Source organism: Zonotrichia albicollis, chromosome 30 (genome assembly GCF_047830755.1).
Source record: "Zonotrichia albicollis isolate bZonAlb1 chromosome 30, bZonAlb1.hap1, whole genome shotgun sequence".
Taxonomy (NCBI): Eukaryota; Metazoa; Chordata; class Aves; order Passeriformes; family Passerellidae; genus Zonotrichia; species Zonotrichia albicollis.
In genome coordinates, this window is record NC_133848.1 from 1700016 (window position 1) to 1726784 (window position 26769).

Below are 26769 nucleotides of genomic sequence, written 5' to 3' on the forward strand. Positions count from 1 at the left end.
CCCCAGCCGTGTGTGCGTTACCCCCTGGCGGATGTGCTGAGAGGAGCCCCAAGGGCTGGCAGTGGCCAGGCAGGGTTCTCCACAAGGCCCAGTTTGGATTTGCAGCCCCAGTTTGCCCAGTTTGCCTCTCCTTTGGCCTGAGCCGGGTTCCCCCCACCCGCAGCGGCTGGGAGCAGCCAAGAGCACCAGGCTGCCCATCCTGACCTGTCCCGGCTCCATCCCCACTCCTGCCACGGGCTGCGAGGACTGTGGGAATGGGGCACCGAGGGTGTGGCTGCTGCTGGGGGAGGAGGAGGAGGGAGGGAAGGAGAGGGAAGGAGGAGAGCCAGAAAGGATGGAAGGAGGTGGGCTTAGGGAGAAAGGAGGAGGAGGAATGGAAGAGGAGGAATGGGAGGAAGAGGAGAGACAAAGGAGGATCAAGGAAAGGAGAAGGAGCCACAACGTCAAGCACAAGGTCAAGCACTCCCTGATTTCGCAGCCCCCACCCATGGGATCATCACCTCCCATCCCACAAGTGCCCTGGGCAAGGGGAGCTCAGCCCAGATCTTTGGGGGTCCCTGCTTTGGGTTTTTTTTTTGATGGGGGGGATGTTTGAAGAATGAAGAATGCCAAAGCTGAGCAGAAAATGCCCCTGGGGGGGACATCGGGGGCTGCCGGTGGCGGCTGCCAGCAGAGGCAGCCTGGAGGAGCAGAGCCCTGTGTCCCCCAGGAGCCCAAAGTGGGGAGCAAGAGAGGGGGAGCACCGCCATTGGTGGGAGCCTCAAGAGCCTGGAGAGGGGCAGGGGGGAATCCTTGGAGCCGCTGCAGCCCAGAGCAGAGAATGAGGGGAGAAGGGACCCTGGGACCGCAAAACCCCCAGCATCCCTAAGTGGGAAGATGGAAAAGGGGGAATCTTTTTGGATTTCTGGGACTCCCAGCAGCCTGGGGAGGGCAGGGACTGCATAGACAGGGGACCTCCAATAGAAGCGTGAGCCCTAGCAGCTGGGACAGGGGAAACCCCAAACACAAAAAGGGAGAGACCAGAGACAGGGAACTCCTGGGAGGCATTTTCAGAGCTGAGTCTTGGTGTTTGGGAGTTTTTTATGGTCACTAAATGGCTAGTGACTTCTAGAGATAGACTTGGGCAAAGGGACCTTCAAACTCAACGTGCTCATTCCTTGTTTTCCCCCTAACCAGGATTTCCCATTCCCAAACCTTCGCCAGATGGAAGAAAAGGAGGCTTTGAGGAAGATGCCCTCAAAGATGCCCTGGGATACCCAGGCAGGTGAGGAGGAAGTCAGTGCTCCTTTTCCCCTCTCTCCTGCCCCATCTCCCAGCCCAGCATGCCCTCCAGCTGCAGGACAGCCCTGCTGCCAATGCCGTCCTGCTGGGGATGCACTGAGGGCATCTCCTTCCCCTTCCCTCTGGCACGGAGGCAAATCCCACCCTCTTCTTTTCCTTCCTTCCCCAGAGAAGGTGCTGAGGATGGAGATCAGGGAGGACAAATCCCCGTGGCAGAACCTCATGGAAGAGGCTGTTTTGAGCGGCTCCACAGTGCAGGAATCCAACATGCAAGAAAATCCCTGGAGATCCCAAAACCAGCCCAGGGTGCTCTGAGGAGGAAAGACCCACCCTGTTCGAGGAAGATAGACAGAGCTTCAGCCAGAGCTCAGAGCTGGTGGTCCAGAAGCAGCTTCATGATGGGGAGAAGCCCCACAAGTGCTTGGAGTGTGGGAAGAGCTTCAGGCAGAGCAGCACCCTGATCAGCCACCAGATGATCCACACCAGGGAATGGCCCTACGAGTGTGGGGAGTGTGGGAAGGGCTTCAGCTGCAGCTCCTACCTTTTCAGGCACCAACGCATCCACACTGGGGAGAGGCCCTACAAGTGTCCCGAGTGCCAGAAGAGGTTTCAGACCAGGTACCATTTACTCCACCACCAGCGGATTCACACAGAGGAGAGGCCCTTCCGCTGCCCTGATTGCAGGAAGGGCTTCAAGCACAACTCACCCACCCAAACATCACCCACCAGCACATCCACACCTGGGAGACGCCCTACAAGTGTCCCCAATGTGGGAAGAGCTTCACCCAGAGCTCTCACTTGACCAAACACCAATGGAGGCACTGGTAAGGGAAGCCCTGCAAATGCCCCAACTGCTGGAAGAGCTTCGTCCCCCGCTCCAGCTCCATCCCCCATGGGAGGATCCACGTTGGGCAGAGCCCTGGTGACCCACATTCAGTGATCTGTGCTGGGAGGAGACCTGGCTGGTAATCCTTTTGGTTTGGCCCCAATTTCCTCTTGATTTTTCTTCATCACTTAAAAACATCTGAAATAGGACTAATGAGAAATTTATCAAACATGTATAAAGCTCCATCAGTTAACAGTTACTTGAGAAGGAATTTACAGTTTGGGGACATATTCTGGAAGATATGCGGGTTCTTGGTGGATTTCCGGAAGCGTTCTCCATATCTTTGCACTCCAAAAGTCAAGATGGATTGATCTGTCACCTCCAAATGACTGAGTCCCACTGAAAACACCTCAATTCTACCTCACGGGGCTCAATCCCATTCCAAATTGCCTTGTTTCCACCTCAAAAAAACTCAGTCCCATGCCAAAATTACTCAATTCCCCATCCTCCAGGGTGAGATAGGATTGGATACAGACTGGGAGTAGTGGGATCCAAATTTGAGGTTGTGGGATCGGGATTGTGGGAGGCTGGGTGCGTGGGATGTATTTTGATAGCAAATAAAAGTTTCAGAATTATTGGTTTCTGTCCCATTCATTTTCAATCAGTTCCAGTTCTGTTTTTCAGAGTGCCACCTTCTCGGCTGATTGTGTTTGTGTCCTCCTTTCTCCCCTAACTTTCTTTCCCTGCTCTGTTTCTCTCTCAGTGTCTCCCTTGACCCAGGGCAGCTCCCACCAAAGATCCTCCCCTGATTTAATTCCCAATCCAGGAGCTACAACAACCATGGGTGAAGTTATGAAGGCTGGCAGTGAAATAAATGTCACTATAAGATCTTGCTCCACTTGGCTTTTGGCTCCTTCTTGAGAGCTTTGCCTTCCAGGCCAGGAACATCTTTTCCTGGCTGGGAACTGCAATTCCAGCCCCTGGGAGTGTGTGCTGTGGATCCCAGAGGGGCATTCCCGAGGCCCCCAGGGTGCTGCTCCTGCCGTGCCTCCCAAGGAGCTGTGCAGGGCCAGGGAACAAGGTCCAGCAGCTCTGTTGGTTCTGCAGTGCCACAAGGGCCCCTGGTTCCATGAGTTTCCCTACTGCCAACAGCGGTCCCTTGGTTCCCATGATGCCCTGCTGTGTCACCATGGATATTTGGTGCCATGAAGTTCTTCAGTGTCACAATGGCCTCACTCACTCCATGAGCTTCCACAGTGTCAGAATGGCCTCCTTGAATGGGCAGTGTCACCATGGACCATTGGCTCCATGCAGCCCCACTGGGTCACCATGGACTCCTTGGTTCATGAGGTTCTGGAGGTGTCTCCATGGTCTCCTTGGATCCACACTGTCACAATGGACCACTGGATCCACCTGGCCCTGCTGGGTCACCATGGCCCCTTGGGTCCATAGGACACCAGGGTCACAATTGGCTCCTTGCTTCCACATAACTCCCTCAGTGCCAAAATGGCCCATTCATTCCATGAGGAACAACAAAATTTTGTAGAAACATTTAGCAAATCCTGCTTAACACAGCTGGGAACATCTGTTTGCATTCAAGAGAGAGGTTAAAGGTGAGGATGGCACCAGCAGCTTCCATCTGCAACAGAGATCCAGGGAAAGGACAGGGACAGAGGATTCAGCTGCAAGACTCAGAGAATTCTGCTTCCAGAGATCATTTCTGCTCACACTGTCGCTTGGAGAAAGGTGAACACCATTCCAGGCAGCCTGTACTGAGCTGGTGGTTCCTGAGTGGGGTTTTTAGTTTTGCTCTGGCTTTTCCATGCTTTCCTTACCAACAGGAATACTTCACCTGGGCCTGTGTTCAGGCACAGCTCTGAGGAGAGCAGGTGGTACATGGTAAATGGGCTGGAACATGGAGCTGCAGAGCTCAGGGGACAAGGTTCTGCTGGAGGGCACAGGGATGTCAGTCCCAGATGGGCAATGTCAGACATGGTGAGGCTGGGGGTGAGGAGCAGCTTGTCCAAACAAGGTCAGCCCTCAAGGGACTCATTCTTCTCTGTGCCCAGACCTCCTAAGGATACATACAGCATCAAGATCACCTGGGGAATGCTTCTGTCAGCTCTTCTCTGAACTGGGAAATAAAAAAATACTCACTTGATTAAAAAAAAAATTTCATGAGGCGCATTTTGAAATCTTCATCCTTAAAGGAACTCCAAACTGACTCCAATCATCTGCACAAGCCTTGGAGACTTGAAGATTTGGATTTAGGGCTGGGTCCAGGAGCCTCAGGCATTGAGAGAAGGCTGAAGAAACTGCTCTAGGAGTCAGAAGCAAAACTCCAAGTTCCTTGGCACATCACTGGGCCCACTGTGGGCAGGGTCTACCAAAGGCTCCCCAGGGACTGCTGAGAGCAGATCCTTGAGGCCAGGATTGCAGGGAGCACAAGGCTCTGAGCAGGGAACTGCAATGCTGAGCAAGGCCTGGGCTGGCTGGGGGAAGCAGAAAGGCCAAGCCCTGAGCCCAGCCTGGGACAGCAGGGCCTGTCCCTCACGGGTAGCTTGGGGCTGTTTGTGGGCCAGGGGGATGTGAGGGGCAGCAAGGACAAATGTCATAAACCTGTGTGACACTCCAGATCCTCATGGAACCAAGGGGCCAGTGGGACACTGTGAGGCCTCATGGAAACAAGAGGCCATTGTCAGCCTGCAGGGCTGGAACACCCCAGAACACTGAAATGCTGGGGATAACCAAAGGTTCCTTTCCTTCCTCTCCTCCAGGAGAAGCACCAACCAGATATTCTCAGCATGGGCAGATGCAAAGAATATTCTTCGTAGGAAGGGACCCTCAAGGATCATTAAGTCCACCTCTTAAGTGAATGGCCCACACAGGGATTGAACCCATAGCCTGGGCGATACCAGCACCATGCTCTAACCAACTGAGCTAAGAGGTCAAAATGACACCAAATTTTACTGGCAAAATATGGACAGTCAAGGAAATTTGGCAAAGGGTTTAACCTAAAAACATTTAACCCTTAAGATGTTTAGTTACCCAAAAATGTTCCAGGTAACTAGGATTAGGAGAAGAAATAGAGAACATCAGAAAGACAGAAGATCTGTAGAAAGACACTCACATAGGTACCAACTGCTTGGGCTCCAGCATCACCAACAGAAGAACCACAGAAGAAGGCAGGATCCAGACCATGGGCTGGTCTTGTGCTGTGGCTTTTAACACCCTGGGCCTTCATGGGCCCGCCCCTGTGGGAATGCCAGTTGCTTGTCCAATCAGAGTCAGGCTAGGCACCAGCTGTTACTGTGTGATTGATTGACAGCTCAGCCAATCAGAGTGGGGTTGGCACAGCATCTGCTGTGTGATTGACAGCTCTGCTACGCGAGGACTAGGGGCGGGGCTCTGTCCCACCATAAACCAAGGCCTGATCTGGCCCTGGCCCCACACGGGCATTCCAAACATCCCAAGGTATCTCAGGACATCGATCTCATCCAGCCTCTGACAACAACCCAAGTGACAATATGGAACCTCATGGAGCCATGAGTCAGTTGTGACAATGAGGGTCCAAGGACACTACAGAACCTCATGGAATCAAGGAGACCACTGTGCAACTCAGGGGCCCTATGGGCGCAAGGGTCAGTAATCAAACACTGGCGTCCATACAAACAAGGAGCCCTTGTGACACAGCGGGGCCGCATGGAGCCAAGGGAACCCTGTGACTCTGTTGGGGCTCATGAAACCAAGAAGCCATTGTGACACTGCAAGACTTCGTGGAATCAAGGAGACCATTGTGACAGTGTGGGGAACCATTTAAAAAAAGGGAACATGGAACAGGTTTGCCTGGTTTGGCCTCCTGGGGACTGTGTGACAGGTCCCACTGAATTTGACGTGCCAAGGGCCACTTCCCATTTGACTCTGAAGCACTGGGACTCTGTGCTTTCCTTCCTATGGAAAAGAACTTTCTTTCTTGTCTAGGCTCACATGGCCAAAATTAGGATTCTACCTCTAAAATTCTGTATATTCAAGGGTTACTCTCCAAAAAAATCTACCAATACAGTCAAGTCTTGCCAGCCCTGGCCTCTGGTGACTGCCTCTCATCTGATCCTGCACCACTGGGGCTCACTTGTTTCCTTCCTATGGAGACCATTGTGACACTGCAGCGTGTTGTGGAGCCAAAGGGCATTGTTACACTGTAGGAATCTGTGGAACCAAGGGGATCATTGTAACACTGTGAGTACCATGGATCCAAGGGGCCAGTGTGACACTGTGGGGTCTTAAGGAGCCATGGAGAGCATTGTGACACTCGGCGGCCTTGTGAAATGTAGGGCATCATAGTGACACTGCAGAGTGCCATGGATGCAAGGGACCATTGTGACACTGTGGGGCCTCATGGAACCAAGGACATCATTGGGGCTCTGTTGGGCTGCATGGTCCCAAGGGGCCCGTGCAAATCAGCAATGTGGGAGTTAGCCCGGCTGTAACTCAGAGTCAACCAGATTTTACCCCAAAAGAACTGGGCGTGAGTTTCAAGTCTTAGGAATCATCCTTTTAACTTAGGGTGAGTTTGAGAGTTCCCCCATAAGCCTTTAGTGTTGCTGTTCTAATTTGTCCAGGTTCTATTCCCTTATTGGTTTCTTGTTTTTTCCATGTGGTTATTGTTCTAGAGTGTTCTACCCCCAAGAGTACATGTTGTTGTTTCCCCTTTGTCTTGGGTCTTTGGATCCTAGCCCTCATACTGTGCTCAAGTTCTCCATGTTTATTGTTTCTCACCCTGTTATTAAAGTTCCTTTTAAACAGCTCCATCGATCCTGCTCCTTTTCATTTTCGCCACCCTCGCCCTGAAGTCAGGGAACCAGAGAGGTTTGTCACAGCCACCCTCATTGTGACATTTGGTGCCCACATAGGGATCATGATATTCAGGGCTCCCTGTGTCAGTCCAGTCAGCTGGGGTTAGCTGATGGATAGGCCGGTGCTCCCCGGGATTTTGGGTTGTGCTGGGCCGGGTGGATTCATCGTTGCTTCAAGGAACCTTGCCCAGGATCAGCAGGGACAATTATGGTTTCACCTGCACAGATTGCAGGTGGGTTTGCGAAAATGCAAGACATTTACTGCCAATTTTGTCCCTGTGTTTTTACAATATGCACCCACGTCCCATAATTGATTTGGGGTGTTCTGGTGGCCCTCTCACATAAGGCAGAACAAGAGAAAAATGGGCAGCCAGATGTCCAAAGTAGAAAGGAGCATATATGGATGCTTTAATTCTCACTGATCATGACACAATATTTTCAAAGAATGAATTAAAATCAATTCATGTGGTGGATTGTTAAAAATTTTCCAGATGCTTCTCCTGGTGAAATCCATACCACTGAATTTTGGGACTCAGAGGGATTTAAATTGTGCAACCTTTTGATCAAAAGGGACCCCATTGCACCCCATATGCTCCCCATCTCCCACACCATCCTTGAGATCCTTCACCCGCAAGCAGTGTGTCAAAAACTGAATCCATTGGTCACTCCTAACTTGGAATCTCCCCTCAAACCTGCCTTTCTCAGACCTTCCATGATGGTCCAAGATGGCAATGGCCACGCAGTCTTGGAGCATCATACCCTGGAGAGTTAAGATGGAAGGAGACCAAACGTGGCTCGAGAGCCTGACCATCCTCCCTCCATCTTGGCTCCTCCATTTCCTGCTACCACAACCTTCTCTTCCACCCTGAATGAACCTGCAGACTCCACCCCTATTGAAGTTGGAGGGAGACGACCCACCTTGCATTGGTCAGCAATCGACTCCGATTTATTGATCAATCAGGCACCTTTTATAACAGTGTTAATCAAGTTCATGCATATTGCAAAATCTGAGCTCACAATAGGCCAGAGATAACATACCAACCCCTCCTTATGTTTCCAATACCAAGATTTGGGTTCTCAAAATTATTCTTGCTTTCCCAAAACAGCCAAAGATAGAACATCCACTTGTTATGAGAAAGCTGCCTGAGAACTCTGATGTGCAAGGCTCTCAAGGCCTTCATGTTTGTCACTTTTACCTGTAATTAAAAATAACCTGAGAACCTCTGCTGTTCACAGAAACAGGCTGTGAGAACCTGCTCCTCACAGCTGCCTTCTAGGCCATCCCTGAAAAAATCTCCAACACACCCCCACAACTATCGGTCATGCCCCACTGTCAATCATTCCACCTCCACCCTGGGCCATGCCTCCGGAATGCCAGCCCAGTTGTCTGTCATCCTAAATCAAGGCCCTTCCTCCCCAACACCTGAAAAAATGGCAGTGCCCTTTGCCTCACCCTCCGGCAACAATATGACCCCATGGTCACAGATACTATGCCCAACTGTCACACTATTTCTAATCCAAATGTTTCTCCTCCAAGTTATTCTTCCTCCTTAGAAAACAGTTTGGACTCTGCAGAAACACCTCGCCCCTTTAACCCCAGAAGATCCCTAGGAAAGGATCTGGAAAGAAGCAGTTAAGGAAGGAGATTGGCAAATAGTCCCGAAACTCCTTGTTGCCCGGGGATGTTATGAAAGAAGGGGGCAGAATCCCAGGTATCAGCCATTGGTTTATGGGGAAATCAAGGAGCTGTGTAGGCCAGCTAAAGACCACAGGAGGGACTTCCCTTGTTTTAATGGCCTAATGAGGGCGATGTTTACAGCACATGTCGTAACTTCATATGATTTACAATATATTATGACCATGTTGATGTCACCTACAGAATACACCCTGTGGGAAGGGGGATGGAAGTGTTTACTAAATCAATTAATAGGAGACTATGCTAATAATGAGGCAAGGGAGGAATTGACAATAAACCATCTAGCTGGAGAAGGACAACACAGCCTACCAGATGATCAAGCAGCAGGTATCCCCAGAGAAGTATTGGATGATATCAAAGAGATGGCTTTGAAAGCTTTAATCCAGGTATCAGATGTTAGCACTCCCAATTTGGACTACTTTGGGTGGCTGCAGCTAAAGCTTTAGAACAATCTGAAATTTAGAAATTTAGACTATCCTGGGTACCTGTTAAGTAAGCAAACCAATGCTACCTCCCTCACATTGAGTGGCCTGCTCTCAGACATAGAGACCATCAGACATGCCACCTTGCAGAACAGAAATACAGTTTTTACTCTGGGCACATGGGCATGGCTGTGTAGACACTGAGGGTATGTGTTGCATGAACCTCTCCAGCCACAGCAAGTCAATCCACAAGAGCATTCATGTACTGAAAGAGGGGTTCCAGAAGCTTCAAGTCAAAAACCAAGACTGGGTCAAAAAACTCTCCCAATCCAAGGAACTAAAGGGTTGGATGATGTCGAGCTAAAACAGGACTATTCATTCTCTTAGTGGTTGTTGTTGTTGTTGTATTGTTAATTGTCCCATGATTGTTTGGATTCTTTTAGAAAGTCTTACAAAAGTCTTTCAGTTCCATCTTTGTTGTAAAATTGAAAGGAGGAAGATATCCAACACAGGCTCCTCATGGACTCCTTGTAGGAGAGAATTGGCAGCCAGGATGGTACAAAAACCTCTCAGAGACTCAGTGTGGGAAGGAAACACCTTAAAAGTACCTAAATGTATTCCTAAATCAATAAAGTACCTTAAAAACCTTGAGTATCTCAAGGCATTAATGAGCCCCACTTAGTGTCAGTACAAAGCTCTCAGGGGACTCATTAAAGCAGATAAATGGAGCAATGATTGCAAAACCTCTCACAGAGTCTGTATTAAAATGGAAACACCAAGAACCCTAAAATAACTGGAGTACCCTGAAGCATTAGTGAGCCACACTGAGTGTGGTTACTGACAAAGCCTCTCTAGGGACTAATTGTCGCAGATAATTGGAGGCCATGATTGCACAAACCTCTCAGAGACTCCAAGGCAAAAGCCAAACCCAAAGTCCTTTGAAAAACCTGCAGTCCCTGCAGGGAGCATTAAAAAGACCCCCAGGGCCATTGCTGAGCAAGGCTCCCCAGGGACTCCTTCCAGCAGATCCTTGAGGCCACTGGGATGTGGGCTAGGGGGGGATGCTGAGGGCAGGACAAGGGGCTGACAGTGCCCAGCCTGGCTGGGGCTGTGCCAGGAGGCCCCAGGGCCTCAGGACAAGGTGTCTCGTCCCAGCCCTTGGTGGCACAGACCCTGCTGTGCCCCAGGTCACCAAGACTTGGCTTCTCTTTGTCCCCACCTGTCATCACTGCCTCCAGTTCTCTGCTCTGCCTGGGGCCTGGGGACACTTTCTCATTCGTGTCCCTCACTGGGACCCATTAAAAGTCCAAGAAACTTTGGAGTTGGATTCTGCCTTGGAGTTCTGGAGAGGTTTCTTCAGCTCCCTCTCAGGGACTGATGTTCAGGGCCTCAGCACAAAGCCCCAGAGGCTCATTGAAGTCCTTGTGCTGTGTCTGTGCTGCTGAGCTGGGCTGGGTTCCTTGCACAGAGGCAGCTCCTGGTAACAAAGAAGAGCTTCAAAAGCACATTTCTCTTGATGAGCAGCTCTTCTGCCAGCCCAGCAGGGCTGGGGCACTGCCTGCAGCCAGCCTGGGCACAGCACAGAGGCACAGAGAGCTTCAATCAGTCAGGGCTGGGAAGGTGCTGAGAAGTGCCTGGGGGAGAATCACTGCTAGCCCTTGGCACAGGAGCCTCTGGCTGCAGGACAATGCAGCTGCAGCTCCTGGAGCCATCTCCTAAAGCTGGAACATCCCAATGCCTACAGACTGTGTGAGTACATTCTCTGACTGTCTCTTGTGCAGAGCAGCCAGGGGTGCCCAGGGCTGTCCTGCAGAGCAGGGTCCTGCAGCCCAGGGTGCTGTGCTGGGACAGGGACTCTGCTGCCTGCCAGGGACAGCTCTCAGCCAGCCCTGGCAGCTGCTCCCAGCGCTGGTGAAAAGCTGTGAGGGGAAGGAGCCACCCTGAGCAGGGCAGGGGCTGCTGCTGAGAGGGGCTGGGTGGGGCAGGGCTGCCCCCAGCTGCAGACCAGCCTGGGCACAGCTCCAGAGGGCACTTCCCAAGGACGGTAAACCTGGGATTGCTGTAAAGATCTGGAGCTTTCCTGAGAGTTTTTTCAATTTCCTACTTGGAGAAGGATGGAAAAGTTGGGATGATGACAAAAAGATTTTTTCATTTTATACATTTTTCATATATTTGTAGCACTATAAATTACTATTACATAATTATGAATCTTTAATCCTTATTTAGGTCTATTAAACTCTTGATGAACTCTATTACTATTATATACTTCTATAAGTATAGTCCTGTATTAACTCTATTATTTTCCCTAAGCTTTTTCTTTGATTTTAGAAAAATACGCTGGTTGTCTAAATGCATTCCTGAAATACATATAATATACAATACATATAGTATCCTGTAAAGTCTTACTATCAGGAAGAGGACCTACAAGAACATTTTGGTTTTTGAGCAGAATGTGAGCAGTCATAACAAAAATTGAAGGCAAAGATACCCTTGGACTTACTCCAATGGATGGAGCCAGGGGTATGTAACTGGGGTAAGTGAATCTCCTATTGGAGGTTCCTGTTAAATTTTCTTTATTAATCAACCTTAATAAATTGTGTAAATCAGGGCCCGGGTGTGCCCCATTCCCACTGGGACACCTGGAAGCTTCCAATTATTGTCTGGTTTTTACTTTACTGTTCTAACACTTGTAGCAAGGGTTGGTTTTTTGTTTTTTTTTTTCACTTTTGATTATAAAAAACAAGGGGATGAGAGAAGCAGAACAGGAATTGTAATCCCAGAATCCCAGGACATTCCGAGTTGAAAGGGACACACTGGATCATCAAAGGAATGTTTGAACATTTACAGGGACTGCAGAACCGTAAATTAAGCTGGTCATTCTCTCTGCTGGGAGCCTCCCAAAGGGTCCTCAGCCACTCCTCAGCCCTGGACAGCAGCAGCATCACCTTTGCAGGGCCCAGCAGGGCTCTCCTGAGCTGCCCTTGCCCAGCTGCACACAGAGCCTGCCCCAGCCAGGGCCCTGCACACAGGCAGGTTTCTGTAGAGCCCCAGCCAGGGCACACAGGCTGGGATGAGCTCTGTGAGCACTGGCAGGGACAAGGCTCCTCTCAGGAGGGGATGTCCAGGCCCAGGGATATGCTCAGGGAAGGAGAGGGGGCTGAAGAGAGCATTGCTGGGGGCAGGATGAGGGCACTGTTGGTGTGTGGGAGGTGCTGGGCACAGGTGGGGACGGGAACACTCTCCTGAGTGCCCGGCTGTCTCTGCCCTGCCCTCTTAGGCACAGCACCACAACATCTTCTCTTGGTTCTGCAGTGCCCTGATATTGTCACTGTTATCTGCTGCTCTCAGGGAGGCTCTGGCATTTGCAGCAGCTGAGTCAGGCTCTGCCCTAGGCATTCCTGCCAGGCAGGGGTGTGTCCATGGGAATGGGGTGTCCAAGCTTCCCTGGCACCTGTGGGGCTGTGAGCAAAGCGGTCCATGGGAAAGGGGAATGAGCTGAGCCCTATCCCTGAGATCCCATCATGGGCACAGCCAGGGATCTCCGTGCTGTGCCCTTCCAAGCTCTGAGTTGTCCTCCTGGGTACAAATCTGTGCCAGAGCCTCTGGGAGTTCCCTGAATGTCCCACGGGGAAGGGCAGAGCTGCCAGAGCTGAGGAAATGCTGTTGGGTTTGCCAAGGGAGCCGTGAGTGTCCTTGGCACAAGGGGGTGCTGAGACCTTGCCCAGAGACCTTGAGAGAGGGTGAGACATTCAGGGATCCTCTGCTCTGGGCAGGGTCTGGTATATCCCAGGGTGACCCAGGAGTGTGATTGTGCTCTGATTGCAGCCAAAGGTGCAAAGGCAGTTGGGAACCAGCCCATGCAGCTCTTCACCTTCCCTCAGGCACAGGGAATCCTTTGCCTCTCTCATCTCTCAGTGAGAAACTCTGAGTGCAACAAAAATGCTGGGGATTTCTGACCTCAGAGAGCCAGGAATGATGTGGGTAGGAAAAAATTCCTTAAACCAGCTCCTGCCATCCATGTCCTAAAAATCTAGGAGTGCAGATGCTACCAAGCCAGTCTTCCTTCTGAGTGATTCCCCTGACCAATCCTGAATATCCAGCCTTGTCCCTCTGCCCCATGGCCACAAATCCAGGGCAGTGGGGCAGGGATGGCTCCTTGAGAGCCCCCATGCACAGGCCTGGCTGCTCCTGGCACACTCAGCCAGCACAACTGGAGCTCAGGCAGGGACCTGGGTGAAGCTTTTCCCAGAGCAGGGACAAAGATGGATGAGTCCCAGTGGGACAGGCTACAGGGAATGGCCCAGGTTTGGCTCCAAGCAGCCTCTCCTGACTTGTCACTGTCCTTTCTCCATGAACAGGTCCCCATGTGCAGCTCCAGCAAATGTCCAACAGTAGCTCCATCAGGCACTTCCTCCTGCTGGCATTGGCAGACACGTGGCAGCTGCAGCTCCTGCATTTCTGCCTCTTGCTGGGCATCTCCCTGGCTGCCCTCCTGGGCAACGGCCTCATCATCAGCGCCGTAGCCTGCGGCCACCACCTGCACACGCCCATGTTCTTCTTCCTGCTCAACCTGGCCCTCAGCGACCTGGGCTCCATCTGCACCACTGTCCCCAAAGCCATGCACAATTCCCTCTGGGACACAACGAACATCTCCTACACAGGATGTGCTGCTCAGCTCTTTTTCTTTGTGTTCTTCATCTCAGCAGAGTATTTCCTCCTGACTGTCATGTGCTATGACCGCTATGTGTCCATCTGCAAACCCCTGCACTACGGGACCCTCCTGGGCAGCAGAGCTTGTGCCCACATGGCAGCAGCTGCCTGGACCAGTGGCTTTCTCAATGCTCTGCTGCACACAGCCAACACATTTTCCCTGCCCCTGTGCCATGGCAATGCCCTGTGTCAGTTCTTCTGTGAAATCCCACAGATCCTCAAGCTCTCCTGTTCACACTCAAAACTCAGGGAACTGGGGCTTCTTGCTGTTACTGTCTTTTTGGTATTTGGTTGTTTTGTGTTCATTATTTTCTCCTATGTGCAGATCTTCAGGGCTGTGCTGAGGATCCCCTCAGAGCAGGGGCGGCACAAAGCCTTTTCCACCTGCCTCCCTCACCTGGCCGTGGTCTCCTTGTTTGTCAGCACCGGTACATTTTCCTACCTGAAGCCCCCCTCCATCTCTTCCCCATCCCTCAATCTGGCCCTGTCAGTTCTGTACTCAGTGGTGCCTCCAGCCCTGAACCCCCTCATCTACAGCCTGAGGAACCAGGAGCTCAAGGCTGCACTGTGGAGACTGATGACTGGATGGTTTTAGGAACGTTAAACTTCTGGTCAATTTCTGCAAATCACTTGTAATAAAAGTCATCTTCAATCATTCTTATTAGCTTCAGTGTGAAAGTTTGTTTTGTTTGCTTTAGCTTTTTCCAATGGTCCACAAAGAAATGTCATTGTTTGTGCCATTTCTCATTTTGCTTCCCTCCACCTTCCCTGTAGCCACAAACTTTGTCAATGAGGGGCTGCTCTGTTGGTGTCTTTAAAGGATTCAAAGGATCTCCCAGCAGAGTTTTCTGCAGAGATGCCCTTTTGTTGCCTTCTCTGGAGCTGCAGCAGCAATGTCTGTGTGCAGAGCTGGGGCAGATCAGGGCTGGCCCAGCAGCTGTGCCCAGCAGCAGCAGCTCTTGGTGTTGCCAGTGCTGCTGCCGTGGCCCTGCCCCGCTGCCCTGGTGGCCCTGGTGTTGCTTCAGGGCCTGAGTGCTCTCGGGGCCAGGCACAGCCCTGGAGGTGGCAGTGCTGGGGCTGCAGCAGGGACAGGCCATGGGCACTGCTGGGGCAGCGCTGACGCCTCAGGCCAGGGCCTGGGGGCTCCAGGCTCCTTGCCCAGGCTCTCTCAAGAACACAGGCCAATGCTCAGCACAGAAAAGCCCCGTGAGCAGCCCCAGGCTGGCCGTGGGCAGGCTGGGGGCAAACACCATGGCTGGGGCTCTGCAAGGGCCCTGGGGGAGACAGGAAGGAGCAGCAGAGCAGGGGCTGATCCATCCCCAGTGCTCTGCACAGCCCAGGGCAGCGTCCCAGAGCATCCTGATGGAGCTGCCAACAACATCCCCCCTCTGCAGGCCTGGCCTCTCCCCCAGCTCACACAGGTGCCCCATCCTTGCAGGCACAGACACAGCAGCACTGCCTCAGCAGCCCCTGTTTGCATTGCACACAGCAGGCGGGAGCACCCCCAATCTGTTGCTGTGGGGACATGAACCTGAGGGAGCACAAATGCCATCAGCCCCTGGGGCCAGCAAGGGCTGGAGATCTTGCACAATTACCAGGGCCCTCACCCGCTCCTCACAGGTCTTGTGCTCCAGACCTCTCACCAGCCTTGTTGCCCTTCTCTGGACACGCTCCAACCCCTCCATGGCCTCCCTAAATTGGAGGCCCAAAACTGGACACAGCAGTCCAGGTGCTGCCCAAGCATTGCTGAGCACAGGGGAAGAATCCCTACCCTGCTCCTGATGGCCACACCATTCCTGATCCAGGCCAGGAGCCATTGGCCTCCTTGCCCAGCTGGGCACACTGCTGGCTCATGCCCAGCCTGCTGTCCATCAGTCCCTGCAGGTCCCTTTCTGCCTGGCTGCTGTCCAGCCCCTCTGTCCCCAGCCTGAAGCACTGCAAGAGTTGTTGTGGCCAAACTGCAGGGCCCCGCACTTGGACTTGTTAAACCTCACCTTGTTGGATTTGGGTCTTGGATCCAGTCTTTCCAGGGCACTGTGCAGATCCCTCCTACCATCCAGCAGATTAAACTCGCACCCAACTTAGTGTCAGCAGGGTTCCCCAGAGTGTCCCAATGGTCTCCATGATTCCATGAGGCCTCCCAGTGTCACAATGTCCCTTTGGTTCCATGGGACCCCTTCGTGTCACAAAGTCCCTTGGATGTTTGGTCCTGCAGTGTCACAATGGCCCGTGGTCCCCCCAGGCCTTGAAGTGTCACAGTGGATTCTTGGTTCCATGAATCACAGAGTCACAAAATTTCTACATTGGAAGAGACCTTTAAGGTCATCGAGTCCAATCCATGTTTTAACACCTCAACTAGATCATGGCACCAAGTGCCACATCCAGTCTTTTTTTAAACACATCGAGGGATGGTGACTCCACCACCTCCCTGGGTAGATGATTACAGTATTACCACTCTTTCTGTGAAAAATTTCCTCCTTAATTCTTACCTGTATCTCTCTTGGCGCAACTTGAGACTCTCCTCTTGTTCTGTCTGTTGTTGCCTGGAGAAAGAGACCAACCCCCAGCTCACCACAGCCACCCTTCAGGAAGTTGAAGAGGGTGATAAGGTCACCTCTGAGTCTCCTTTTCTCCAGGCTGAACAACCCCAGCTCCCTCAGTTGTTCTTCATACGGCTCGTGCTCCAAGCTCCTCACCAGCCTCATGGCTCTCCTTTGGACACGCTCAAGCATCTCAACGTCCCTCCTAAAGTGAGGGGCCCAGGACTGGATGCAACACTCAAGGTGTGACCTCACCAGTGCCGAGTACAGGGAAAGGATGACCTCCCTGTTCCTGCTGGCCACACCATTCCTGATACTGGCCAGGATGCCGCTGGCCTTCTTGGCCACCTGGGCACACTGCTGGCTCATGTTCAGCCGACTGTCAACCAGTACCCCCAGGTCCCTTCCCTCCTGAGCACTGTCCAGCCACACCGTCCCTAGCTTATATCGTTGCAGGGGGTTATTGTGGCCAAAGTGCAGGACTCAGCACTTGGACTTATTGAACCTCATCCCATTAGATTCTGCCCATCCATCCAACCGTTCCAAATCCTTCTGCAAAGCCCTCCCTCCCTCTAACAGATGAACACACGCTCCCAGCTTAGTGTCATCTGCAAATTTGCTAATGAAAGACTCTAATTTCATGACATGCAAACAAATCTGTATGATCTGGGTCATTTGAGTATTTTTAAGAAATGGCAGAATTTCTTAAAAATTGGCAGAATGAACAGGAATTTCCTAGAGGTGTACTGATGGCAGGTGGAAAAATACTGATCTTCCCCTCTACTGGTGTCACCAATATTCTGTTTATTACTTCGTCTCCCTTTTCCTTCAGGTGTTTTCAGCTCTTCTGTTGAAATGGCCATGTCTAAGGACATCTCTTCTTTTACAGCAGGTGGATCTATATATTTCTACTGCTCTCTGATTTCCTCCTCTAGATGCTCTCTGGTCATTCAAGTGCCTTTCAACTGACTGGCTTCATGCTTTGAACTGGAAGAAATTGCCCAATATTTCTGAAGTTCAAATAAGTATATAATAAATATAATTTTAATTGTGTTTTTATCTATCACAGAATTACCTTATGTCTTTATCTAAAACTGTTCCTGTACAGAAATCCCTTGGGGATGGTGGACATGTCAGATGCTGCTGGGACATTCCAGAGAGCTGAGGAAAGAGCTGTTGTGGTTGTTAAACTGTTCAAATATTCAACTTGTGTTTGTTAGCAAGAAACCTTTCTGTGCCTCTGAGTGTCACCAGTCCCTGAGCCCAAAGGACACAAACCTGATGAGTTGTGGTTCCTACTGCAGAGGCACTTGGACCTTGGCTCTGCACAGAGGAGCTCTTCGTCCCCTTTCTCTCTTTTCCTCCCTCTGGGCATGGAGGGAGCTCCTGACTTCAGTGTGTGACTCATGTGTGCAAAGAGGAAATATGGGCAGAATCAGGTCAGGGAGGGCTTGGGGGACCTTGGGATCTGTGCTGGGCACAGAAGGTGTTATCCATTGCTCTGAGACTGTCTGCTGTGGAAAATGGATTTAATTTCCAGCAGAGGAATGACTTTTGCATTTGATGGAGTTGTGCCTTCCCTTGGCTTTTTTGGCTGACAAGAATTGAACATCCCTCTGTGTCTCAGGCAGCTCCTTCTCCAAGGAAAGCAGGTTGGAGTTGGAGCCAAGGAGCTGAAAGCTGCAGGTGCAGCCTGGGCTGGAGGGACCTCAGATTTGCACAAGGCTGCTCTGAGTGCCAGGGCTTCGGTGGGGGAAATGGTGGGGTGGGTGTAGGTACAGAGTCTGATTGATTGTCAGCCATGAAGGGTCTTGATTTTCGTATCTATTCACAATGCATGAGGAGGTACTTGGATTCAGTGTCAATAGGAGACTGCACAGACTGATTTATGAACAGGAAAAAGTCCCAAACAGGACCTAAAAAATGTTTTCTCACTGTCTTTTTAAATATAAGGCATTCACTTAGAGCACACTACTGAAATCTCTCGAATTACCACAAATATTTGAACACTTAAATAAAATCAACACTTAAATCAAACTCCAGAGGCTTGGGTTCTTAAGGTGTTCTGAATGTTAATGAGCCCTGGGACACTGAATTCCTGCACTGAAGAGCTGAAGGCTGAACAAGCCTCTGGAGCAGTGAAATTCAGCAGCAGCCTTCAAGGTGCTGAGGATGTCAGCAGCCCCCACTGAGGCCATCCCTGCCCAGAGACCGTGGGGGAATGGGCAGACAAGGAGAGCGTCCCTGGGGCTGGGGCAGCACAACTCAGAGGCAGCAGGAGCTCCAGCTGGGCAATGGAGTGTGGAATGTGGCTGGGAAAGCCCTGCCTGGGCTGTGCCAAGCAGGACAGACAAGCCCTGCTCCCATCCACTAAAAAACAACTCTCTCAATGAGATATTTAAAAGAAATTACAGTTGTTTGTGTACTCTGAGATGGACTCTCTAGAGAAATACCAACAAGAGATTCTCAGGAGCTCAAAACAACAAATCAGCCTTTACTGGCAACTTTAGAAAATCAGACAAGCTTTGCCAAAAGATTTATTATGACACTGTAGTGGTTTTTGGTTTGTTTATTTAAGATTTTTCTAATCTTGAGATTTCTTAATTAATGTATTGATGAGTGTGGTGGGTTTTAGTTTCAGTTAATTATTTATGGATTTACATATATTACTTTTTAAAACTCTTCTATGTCAAACTATGGCAGATATTTGAGCAACAAAAAAAACGTCTCAAAAACATTGACTTGGCCCATTCAACTTCACATTCTAAGCCTGTTTATCTTAATGTTAATCAAAATTTGCAGGAGCACAGAAACAGAAGAAGAAGACATAGAAAGAGAAAGACCAAAAAGATACAGAGAGGCACACACACAGCTACCACCTCCTGGATTCCAATAGTGTTCAGATGGAAATTTCAAGAGGAGGTAGGCTCAAGATGTGTTCTTGCCTTGTGGTCAGCCTTAAATACCCCTTGGTCTTGCTGGGCCCTTCCCACAGGTGGGCCTTGCGCTCATTTGGTCCCTCAGGAGCTGGGCTGGGGCTGCAGAGGTGGCTGTGGAGCATTGCCTGTGCTGTGCCAGGGACTGGCAGACACTGCTGGGCTGGGATAGAGGCTCGGGGGGATTTGGGTTGCTGGACAGGGCAGGGCTGGGAATCCAGGGCAGGGCAAGGCTGGACATGCCCCTTCCTCCCCCACACACTAAAAGTTTCAAGCCAAAAATCTTCTCCAGTCTGCCACAGTAAGGCAATGTTGGACATGAAATCCCAGTTCTGGCCATGGGCACCTGGCCAAGAAGGACAGCTCTTTTCCATAGGAAGGAAAGCACAGAATCTTGCCAAGTGTTTTGGGAACAGATGAGAGGTGACTGTCATGAAACCGCTGCCAGCCAGACTTGTCCTGGCAATATTCCTATGGGAACAATCTCTGGATATAAGGAAATTTGGAGGTGAAACTCCAATTCTGCCCATATGTGCCTGGAGCAGAATGTCAGATCTTTTCCATAGGAAGGAAAGCACGGAGCACCACTGTTTCAATAGTGGATGAGGCCCTCAACATGCCAAGGTCAGCCTGACCTCTTGGGAGGTGAAACCAGCCAGACCTGTACTGTATTCCTTTGTTTTTATGGGGCCCTGAAGTGTCACAATGGTGCCTTTGTACTGTGGGGCTCCACACTGCCACAATGGCTCCTTGATTACAAGAAGACCTGAAATGTCACAATGGACCCCTTGTTCGATGGAATCCCGCAGTGTCACAGTGGCTCCCAGGTTTCACAATGGTTCCACTGATTCCATGAGGCCTTGCAGTGTCACAATGGTCTCCATGGTTCCCCAGGCCCCACAATGTCACAGGACTCCTCTGTTCCATGAGCCCTGCAATGTCACAATGGACCTTTAGACCCTGGAGGTTTGCAGTGTCACAATGGTCTCATTTTGGCTCCACAGTCTCCCAATGGTCCATTGATGACAGGAGGCCCTGCAATGTCACAATAGACCTTTGCCTCCATGCAGCCGTGCAGTGTCACAAAGGCCTCTTGGTTTCACCAGGCCCCATAGTATCAAAATAGTCCTCTTGGTTCTGTGGTGACCCCCAGGGTCACAATGGTCTCACTGGTCCCATGAGGCCTCACAGTGTCACAATGCTTTCCTTATTCCATGGATCCTCATAGTGTCACAATTATCTCCATGATTCCATGAGGCCCCACAGTGTCACAGTGGTCCCTTGGTGTCACAGGGCTCCACAGTGTCACAATGGTCCCTTGGTCTCACAGGGTCCCACAGTGTCACAATGGTCCCTTAGTTCCATTTGCCCTGTGCTGCTGCATTCCCCTCACCTTCTCAGGCCACCCTGCCAGCTGAGAAATGCTCCTTGGGCCTCGGCCTTGGCCAACAGCCCCTGGGCTCAGCTCCTCTGCAGCTCATCACAAACACTGTCTGCTCCAGGCACTGCTGCTGCCCAACCACCTCCTGCTTTCTGTAGAAGCAGCCCTGGGAACTGTTTTTGTTCCCTCAGTGGCACAACATCCCTGTTCTCACACTGCCAAAGAAAGCTGTTGGTGCCAAGTGTGGCCAGGATGAACCATTGCTGGGACTGAAGCCCCTCTCTTGGGGCCCTGCACACAGCGCTCCAAAAGGAGCCCTTGGAGCTCTCCTGGGCCAGTGACTCCCTCTGAGTGGGGCCTCTCCCAGCCGGGAACTCTCCCGTTTGCTGCACTCAGGGATCCTGAACAACGATGGAGCCTGGGCCGATCCCCCCACTTCTCCAGGCTCAACCCTTCACCCACTGGGGAGATGCCAAAGGATCCACAGTGAGCATCGCCTGCCCTCAGGGGAATTTCTCACAGGTGCCTTGCTCTGACTCTTTGTGTCTGTGTGCACACAGGAGTGCCTGTGCTGGGGAAATGTGGCAGAAATGCTGCTCTCTAAGGGCTTGGAGCGCCTTGGATAGATGAGTCAGTCAGGCCTGTAAGTAAGGTTACATCATGACAAATAAGTTAAGGTAAATGGTATTAAGAGGTTTTATTTTTGCAAAGTTTACTATGTTATAAGGTAAGTTGAATATTGTTTAATGTTATTCCACTATTAAATCCTTAAGTCATTGGTTGTAAGTTGTGGTTAAATACTGTTAAGCTCTGTTCTTTTCCTAAATTGTGAAGTTGAAGGTATCAGTTAAGGTTAAGGTATCAGTGAAGTCCTGTTAAGTTTGACCTCTGTCAAGCTTTTATTTCTTTATTCATTTTATCCTTGCCCTCACTGTCCTTGTGTCTCAAACACACTGGGACAGTTCTCAGCTCATTTCTGGTTTGATTGCCTGGATTCTGTTTGGTTTTGTTGCTGCTTTGTTTCTTTGGTGTGCCAGAAGTGTCCAGTCAGGAGCAGAGTGACTCTTGCCAAGGAACTCAGTGCTGCTTTCCCTTAATATTAAATCTGTTTTTTGCTGATCCCTTGCTGGGGATTTTTTCAGCGCTCTTAGCCCCTCGTTGGTATCAGGGTGAAGGAGCCCTGGCCCAGGTTCTGGCCCTGGGGGACACGGGGACGCTGCCGGGGGGTCCCTGGCACCCTGTCCCACCCCCAGGGCCCTGGCCCCTGTCCCCGTGTCAGGCTCTGGGGTCGATCGCATGGAACATCCTCTGGGGGAGGCTGCGGGGCCAGGGGCAGGGGGACCTGGGAGGAAAGGGGACCCTGCTGTGCACGAGCAGGGTTGGACTGCTCTGGGGGAAGCTGTGAGGGGGGCTGGGGCAGAGTGACCTCCCCAGTGACCTCGCACTGCCCCTGTGATATCACACTGCCCCTGTGATGTCACAGCCCCTATGGTGCCACACAGCTCTTTTGCAATGTCACACAGCCACCTGTGATGTCACAGCCCACTCTGGGTTGTCACAAAGCCCTGTGATCTCACACAGCTAACTATGAGATGTCACCCTATGATGTGCTACATCTCTGCTTTGTGATGTCACGGAAGTCTCTGTCACAACCTGCTCTATGATGTTACACAGCCACCCAGTGATGTCACAACCCACTCTCTGAAGTCACAGAGCCACCCTCGATGATGGCAAAATCTGCTCTATTGCCTCACACTATGATGTCACAGACAGCTTTGTGATGTCACAAACCCCTCAGTGATGCCACGAGACCTTTTCTCTGATGTCATACTGGCACTCTTTAATGTCACAGCACACACTTTGAACCTCACAGCTAGCTCTATGATGTCATCCAGCCATGCCATGGTGCCACAGCCTGCTCTGTGATGTCAGAGAATCCCCTCTATGATTCTGTAGCTGCTCAGTGACTTCCACAACAAACTCTCTGACGTCATAGACCAATCTGTTGACTTCAAATTTGCTTCCTAGAGCACTATATTCTAATAGTTGATAAAGCTCCTGAACTGTGGAGTAAATAACTCGGGTTAAAATCTCTCTTTCTGATCATGATCAGAATCAATCAGAGCTGTATTTATAGAAATATATCTGGTATTCCATCATTAATCCTGTGGGACAAATTGGGTTAAAGCTGAATTCCACCTGTCCAGTCTTTTACACATAAACCTTTGACAAATTCTCGGGCTGGGATTGGATCCAGATGTTCCCAGTCTCCTCTCTTAGAAGAAATTTTAGCAGTCTAGGAGACCTGCAAGGGTCTGAGGATCCAAGGTGGCTCTTTGGTATAATATCTGCACCTCAGGTCTCAGCAGGAGTTTATCCAATAAAGAAATAAAGCTTTTGCCTGAAGTTCCCACTGTGCCCATGACAGGAACCCCTGTGACAGTCTGGGACATTCCGGCTCTTTGGCAGCCTGGGGACACTTGGGATGTCACCGTGGAGCCCCCAGGAGTGCCTGTGACAGATCGGTGCGTTTGCAGCCCAAGGTCCCCTGGGATGTCACCATGAAATGGCTGTGACTGCCTCTGACCACAGGGCTCTTTACCATCCCCAGAAAGCCCTGGGATGTCTCCATGGAGCCCCTGTCTGTGCCTGTGACATTCCAGCTCTGGAACAGCCTGGAGACTCTTGGAAAGTCCCCATGGAACCCCTCTGAAGGCCTGTGACAAATCTGATCCTTAGCAGGCAACCATCACCAGCCCACCTGTTGCTATGGTCAGTCCCTTGGCAGCTCCATGGAGACCCCATGCCAGGGGTGGTTGCCATGGACACCAGTTCAGGCCTGCAGCCAGAGCCCGTTGCCATGGAAACCATTGGCAGCCCCTTCCCCAGGCTCATGGGATCCCAGAACCACAGAATTGGCTGAGCTGGGAGGGACCCATCAGGATCCTCCAGTCCAACTGCTGGCCCTGCACAGGACACCCCAACAATGCCAGCCTAGGCCTGGCAGCGCTGTCCAAACGCTGCTGCAGCTCAGAGAGCCCTGGAGCTGGGACCCTTCCCTGGGGAGCCTGGGCAGGGCCCCAGCAGCCTCTGGGCAAAAACCTTTTCCTGACATCCAACCTGAGCCTGCCTGGACTCAGCTGCAGCCGTTCCCTCCACTCCTGTCCCTGAGCACCAGAGGGAAGAGGTTCCCACAGCCCCAGCCAGGGACCCGCTCCCAAGGCTTTTGCCATGGCCACCAGGGCTGGGACCAGCTGGGATGCTCGGTTTCCACGGGCCGGGCTTCAGGAATGGGATTCCCCAATTTCCTGCTCCTGCTAGAACCCTGCTGTCCTCGCTGCCCTCCCGCCTCCCATGGAGAGCACAAAAGGCAAAGATCCCGGGCTGGGATAAGAACAATTTAATGGGAACAGCAACGAGATAAGGAAAAAACGGAACTGTATGTGGTAGATAGGGACAGGCGATCGGAACATCACGTGCTGTGACGAAAAGCGGCAGGATTCCTTTTCCCCTAGTCCCCTAAGATAAGAGATCACTCTAGGAATGTAAATAGGAATGCAGCGCCCCTAACGATAGTAGTGCTAGTAACTTTCCACTCCTTACTAACCATAGATAGTACTGCAGACCCCCTCTGACTTAGAGAAGCCCCTTAGACTATAAAACCTCAAGAGATGAGACAATAAAGGCCTTTGACCGTCCCCGCCTCATCTCTGGGCTGCTGGGGGTCCCCCATCTCTGGTATCGCCCCTTCCCCTCTCCCCATCCCGGGGGTCCCCCGTTCCACAGCCGCGGCTCTCACAGGGATCCCCAAAACCAATGTCCCACCCCGTCGGTACCGGGCCATCCCCACGTGGCCCCCCCAGGACCCTCTCGTGGGGCGATCACGGCTCCTCTCCCCCCGAAAAAGCTCCTCTTGGGAAGCCCGGAGATATCCGGGGCTAGAGTCCGGGATCTGCCGTCTCCGAACACTCTCCAAAACATCCTACTGGAGACCCCTGGCTGGAGTTATTTGGGAATTTAGCTACTTGAGCTGGGCTTCTTCTGGGACTTTCAGCAGCCTAGTGTTTTTCACGTTGGAGTGAACAAACCTTTTCAATCTCGCTGGCATCAATTGCTCCCTCTCCTCCAGTGATTTTTACAAACTTTTCAAGAAAGGACAACAAAATATTTTCTTTAAAATCCAGACCCACAACAGCCATTTTCCTCATAAGTTCTTCCATAAGTGACTCAGAGGAAGCTGCGTCCAAGTTCCAAGAGTTCTTCCAGAAAGATCCACAACCTCCTCAGAGGAGGGAACCATGCTGTTGTCAAAGGCACTTGGTGTCAGACAACAGTGCCCTGAACTCACTGTGCCAAAATAATATCTCAATCTGGTTAAGAAAATTACTGGAGAGAGGCCTCTGCCCCAATTAAGGTGCTAATGAGACCAAATCCAAGGTGGATTTTATTGAACAGTAAATGTGAGGTAGAGAGAGTTAAAAGAAAGAGGAAAGCGGGGCATGGCAAGGGAGTGACAAGGGACAGAGACCTTCCCTGGAGCAGGGCAAGTGTGACTTTGCTCCCTGTGTGTGTGGCCTTCCCGGGGTGGGGGTTTTACACCTGAGCCAGCTTGGGTAAGGGGGGTGGTGTTCACCCCCTGAGCAGGGATTACCCCACTGTTTCAGGTTGCAATGCAAGATGTAACCAAATGCATGTTTTCAATCCCCGTCTTCATCAGCTGCTATAAACAGGTGGGGCAGGGTTCTTTATCTCTTCCATGACTCAGCCCTTATAACGCCCTCCAGGGGAGATGTCTTCTGCTAATGGGGCATTGAGTGTCACTGCAGGACTGATAAAATTCCATCATCCCATTGTGGGATGCTCCGCCCAGGGGGAGGATCCAAGCATTCCTACCTGGATATAAGCTGAGTCTTGCAACACCAGGAGCAGTTTGCCTACTGGATTCCCAGAGGACAAGAGCTCCATAACCACCACTGGACCTTCAGAGGAACACCAGACCCTTCTGCAGGATCACTGCTCTGACAGAACCATGTTCACCTCCCCCACAGGACTGCAGCCACCATTTAATAGGACTGCTGCCACCACCCTGACCCAGGCAGGTGAGGAGGAAGTCAGTGCCCCTTTCCCCCTCTCTCCTGCTCCATCTCCCAGCTTAACATGGCCCCTGGCTGCAGGACAACCCTGCTGCCAACCTCGTCCTACCAGGGATGCACTGGGAGCATCTCCTTCCCCTTCCGTCAGGTATGGAGGCAAATACCATCCTCTCCGTCTCTTTTCTCCCCCAGACAAGAAGCTGAGGATGGAGACCAGGGAGGACAAATCCCCAGGGCAGAACCTCGTAGAAGAGGTTGTTATGAGTGACTCCAGGGCACAGGAATCAAATGGGGAAGAAAAGCTGCAGAGATTCCACAGGAGAAGTGGCTCCAAACCCAGCCCTGTGTGCTCTGAGGAGGAAAGACCCTCCCTTAGCCAGGACAGTGGACAGAGCTTCAGCCAGGGCTCAGAGCTGGTGGTCCATGAGCAGCTTCATGATGGGGAGAATCCTCACAAGTGCTTGGAGTGTGGGAAGAGCTTCAGGCAGAGCAGCACCCTGATCCGCCACCAGGTGATCCACACCAGGGAATGGCCCTACGAGTGTGGGGAGTGTGGGAAGGGCTTCAGCTACAGGTCAGAACTCATCAGGCACCAACGCATCCACACTGGGGAGAGGCCCTACGAGTGTCCCCAGTGTCAGAAGAGGTTTCGGACCAGCTCCAGTCTCCTCCAGCACCAGCATATTCACACCGAGGAGAGGCCTTTCCGCTGCCCTGAGTGTGGGAAGGGTTTCAAGCGCAACTCCAACCTCATCAGGCACAGGCGCATCCACAGTGGGGAGAGGCCCTACGAGTATCCCCAGTGTCAGAAGAGGTTTCAGAGCAGCTCTAGTCTCCTCCTGCATGAGCGGATTCACATGGATGAGAGGCGCTTTCGCTGCCCTGAGTGTGGGAAGGACTTCAAGCAAAAGTCCACCCTCCTCACCCACTGGCGCATCCACACTGGGGAGAGGCCCTACGAGTGTCCCCAGTGTGGGAAGAGCTTCACCCAGAGCTCTCACTTGACCAGTCACCAACAGAGGCACCACTAA

At 51.6% G+C, this 26769-nt stretch overlaps 2 protein-coding genes across 2 annotated transcripts; both read left to right on the plus strand.

Annotated features, from left to right (window-relative positions):
• The first annotated feature begins 1753 nt into the window (after nt 1-1753).
• On the plus strand, nt 1754-26769 carry LOC141725611 (uncharacterized). Its single transcript, XM_074529571.1, has 2 exons — nt 1754-1887; nt 26133-26769. The coding sequence occupies exons 1-2, from the start codon at nt 1754-1756 to the stop codon at nt 26767-26769; spliced, it is 771 nt and encodes a 256-aa protein (XP_074385672.1).
• On the plus strand, nt 13439-14383 carry LOC141725514 (olfactory receptor 14J1-like). The gene has a single exon (XM_074529282.1). It carries the CDS (start codon nt 13460-13462, stop codon nt 14381-14383), a length of 924 nt encoding a protein of 307 aa, XP_074385383.1. The 5' UTR covers nt 13439-13459.

Excerpts from the sequence above, each read along its gene's own strand:
- LOC141725611 (XM_074529571.1), top strand. The coding sequence starts at position 1,754 with ATGATCCACACCAGGGAATGGCCCTACGAGTGTGGGGAGTGTGGGAAG. Across the intron at positions 1,888-26,132 it reads TGTCCCGAGTGCCAGAAGAG|CTTCAGCCAGGGCTCAGAGC; the intron begins GTTTCAGACCAG and ends CAGTGGACAGAG.
- LOC141725514 (XM_074529282.1), top strand. The coding sequence starts at position 13,460 with ATGTCCAACAGTAGCTCCATCAGGCACTTCCTCCTGCTGGCATTGGCA.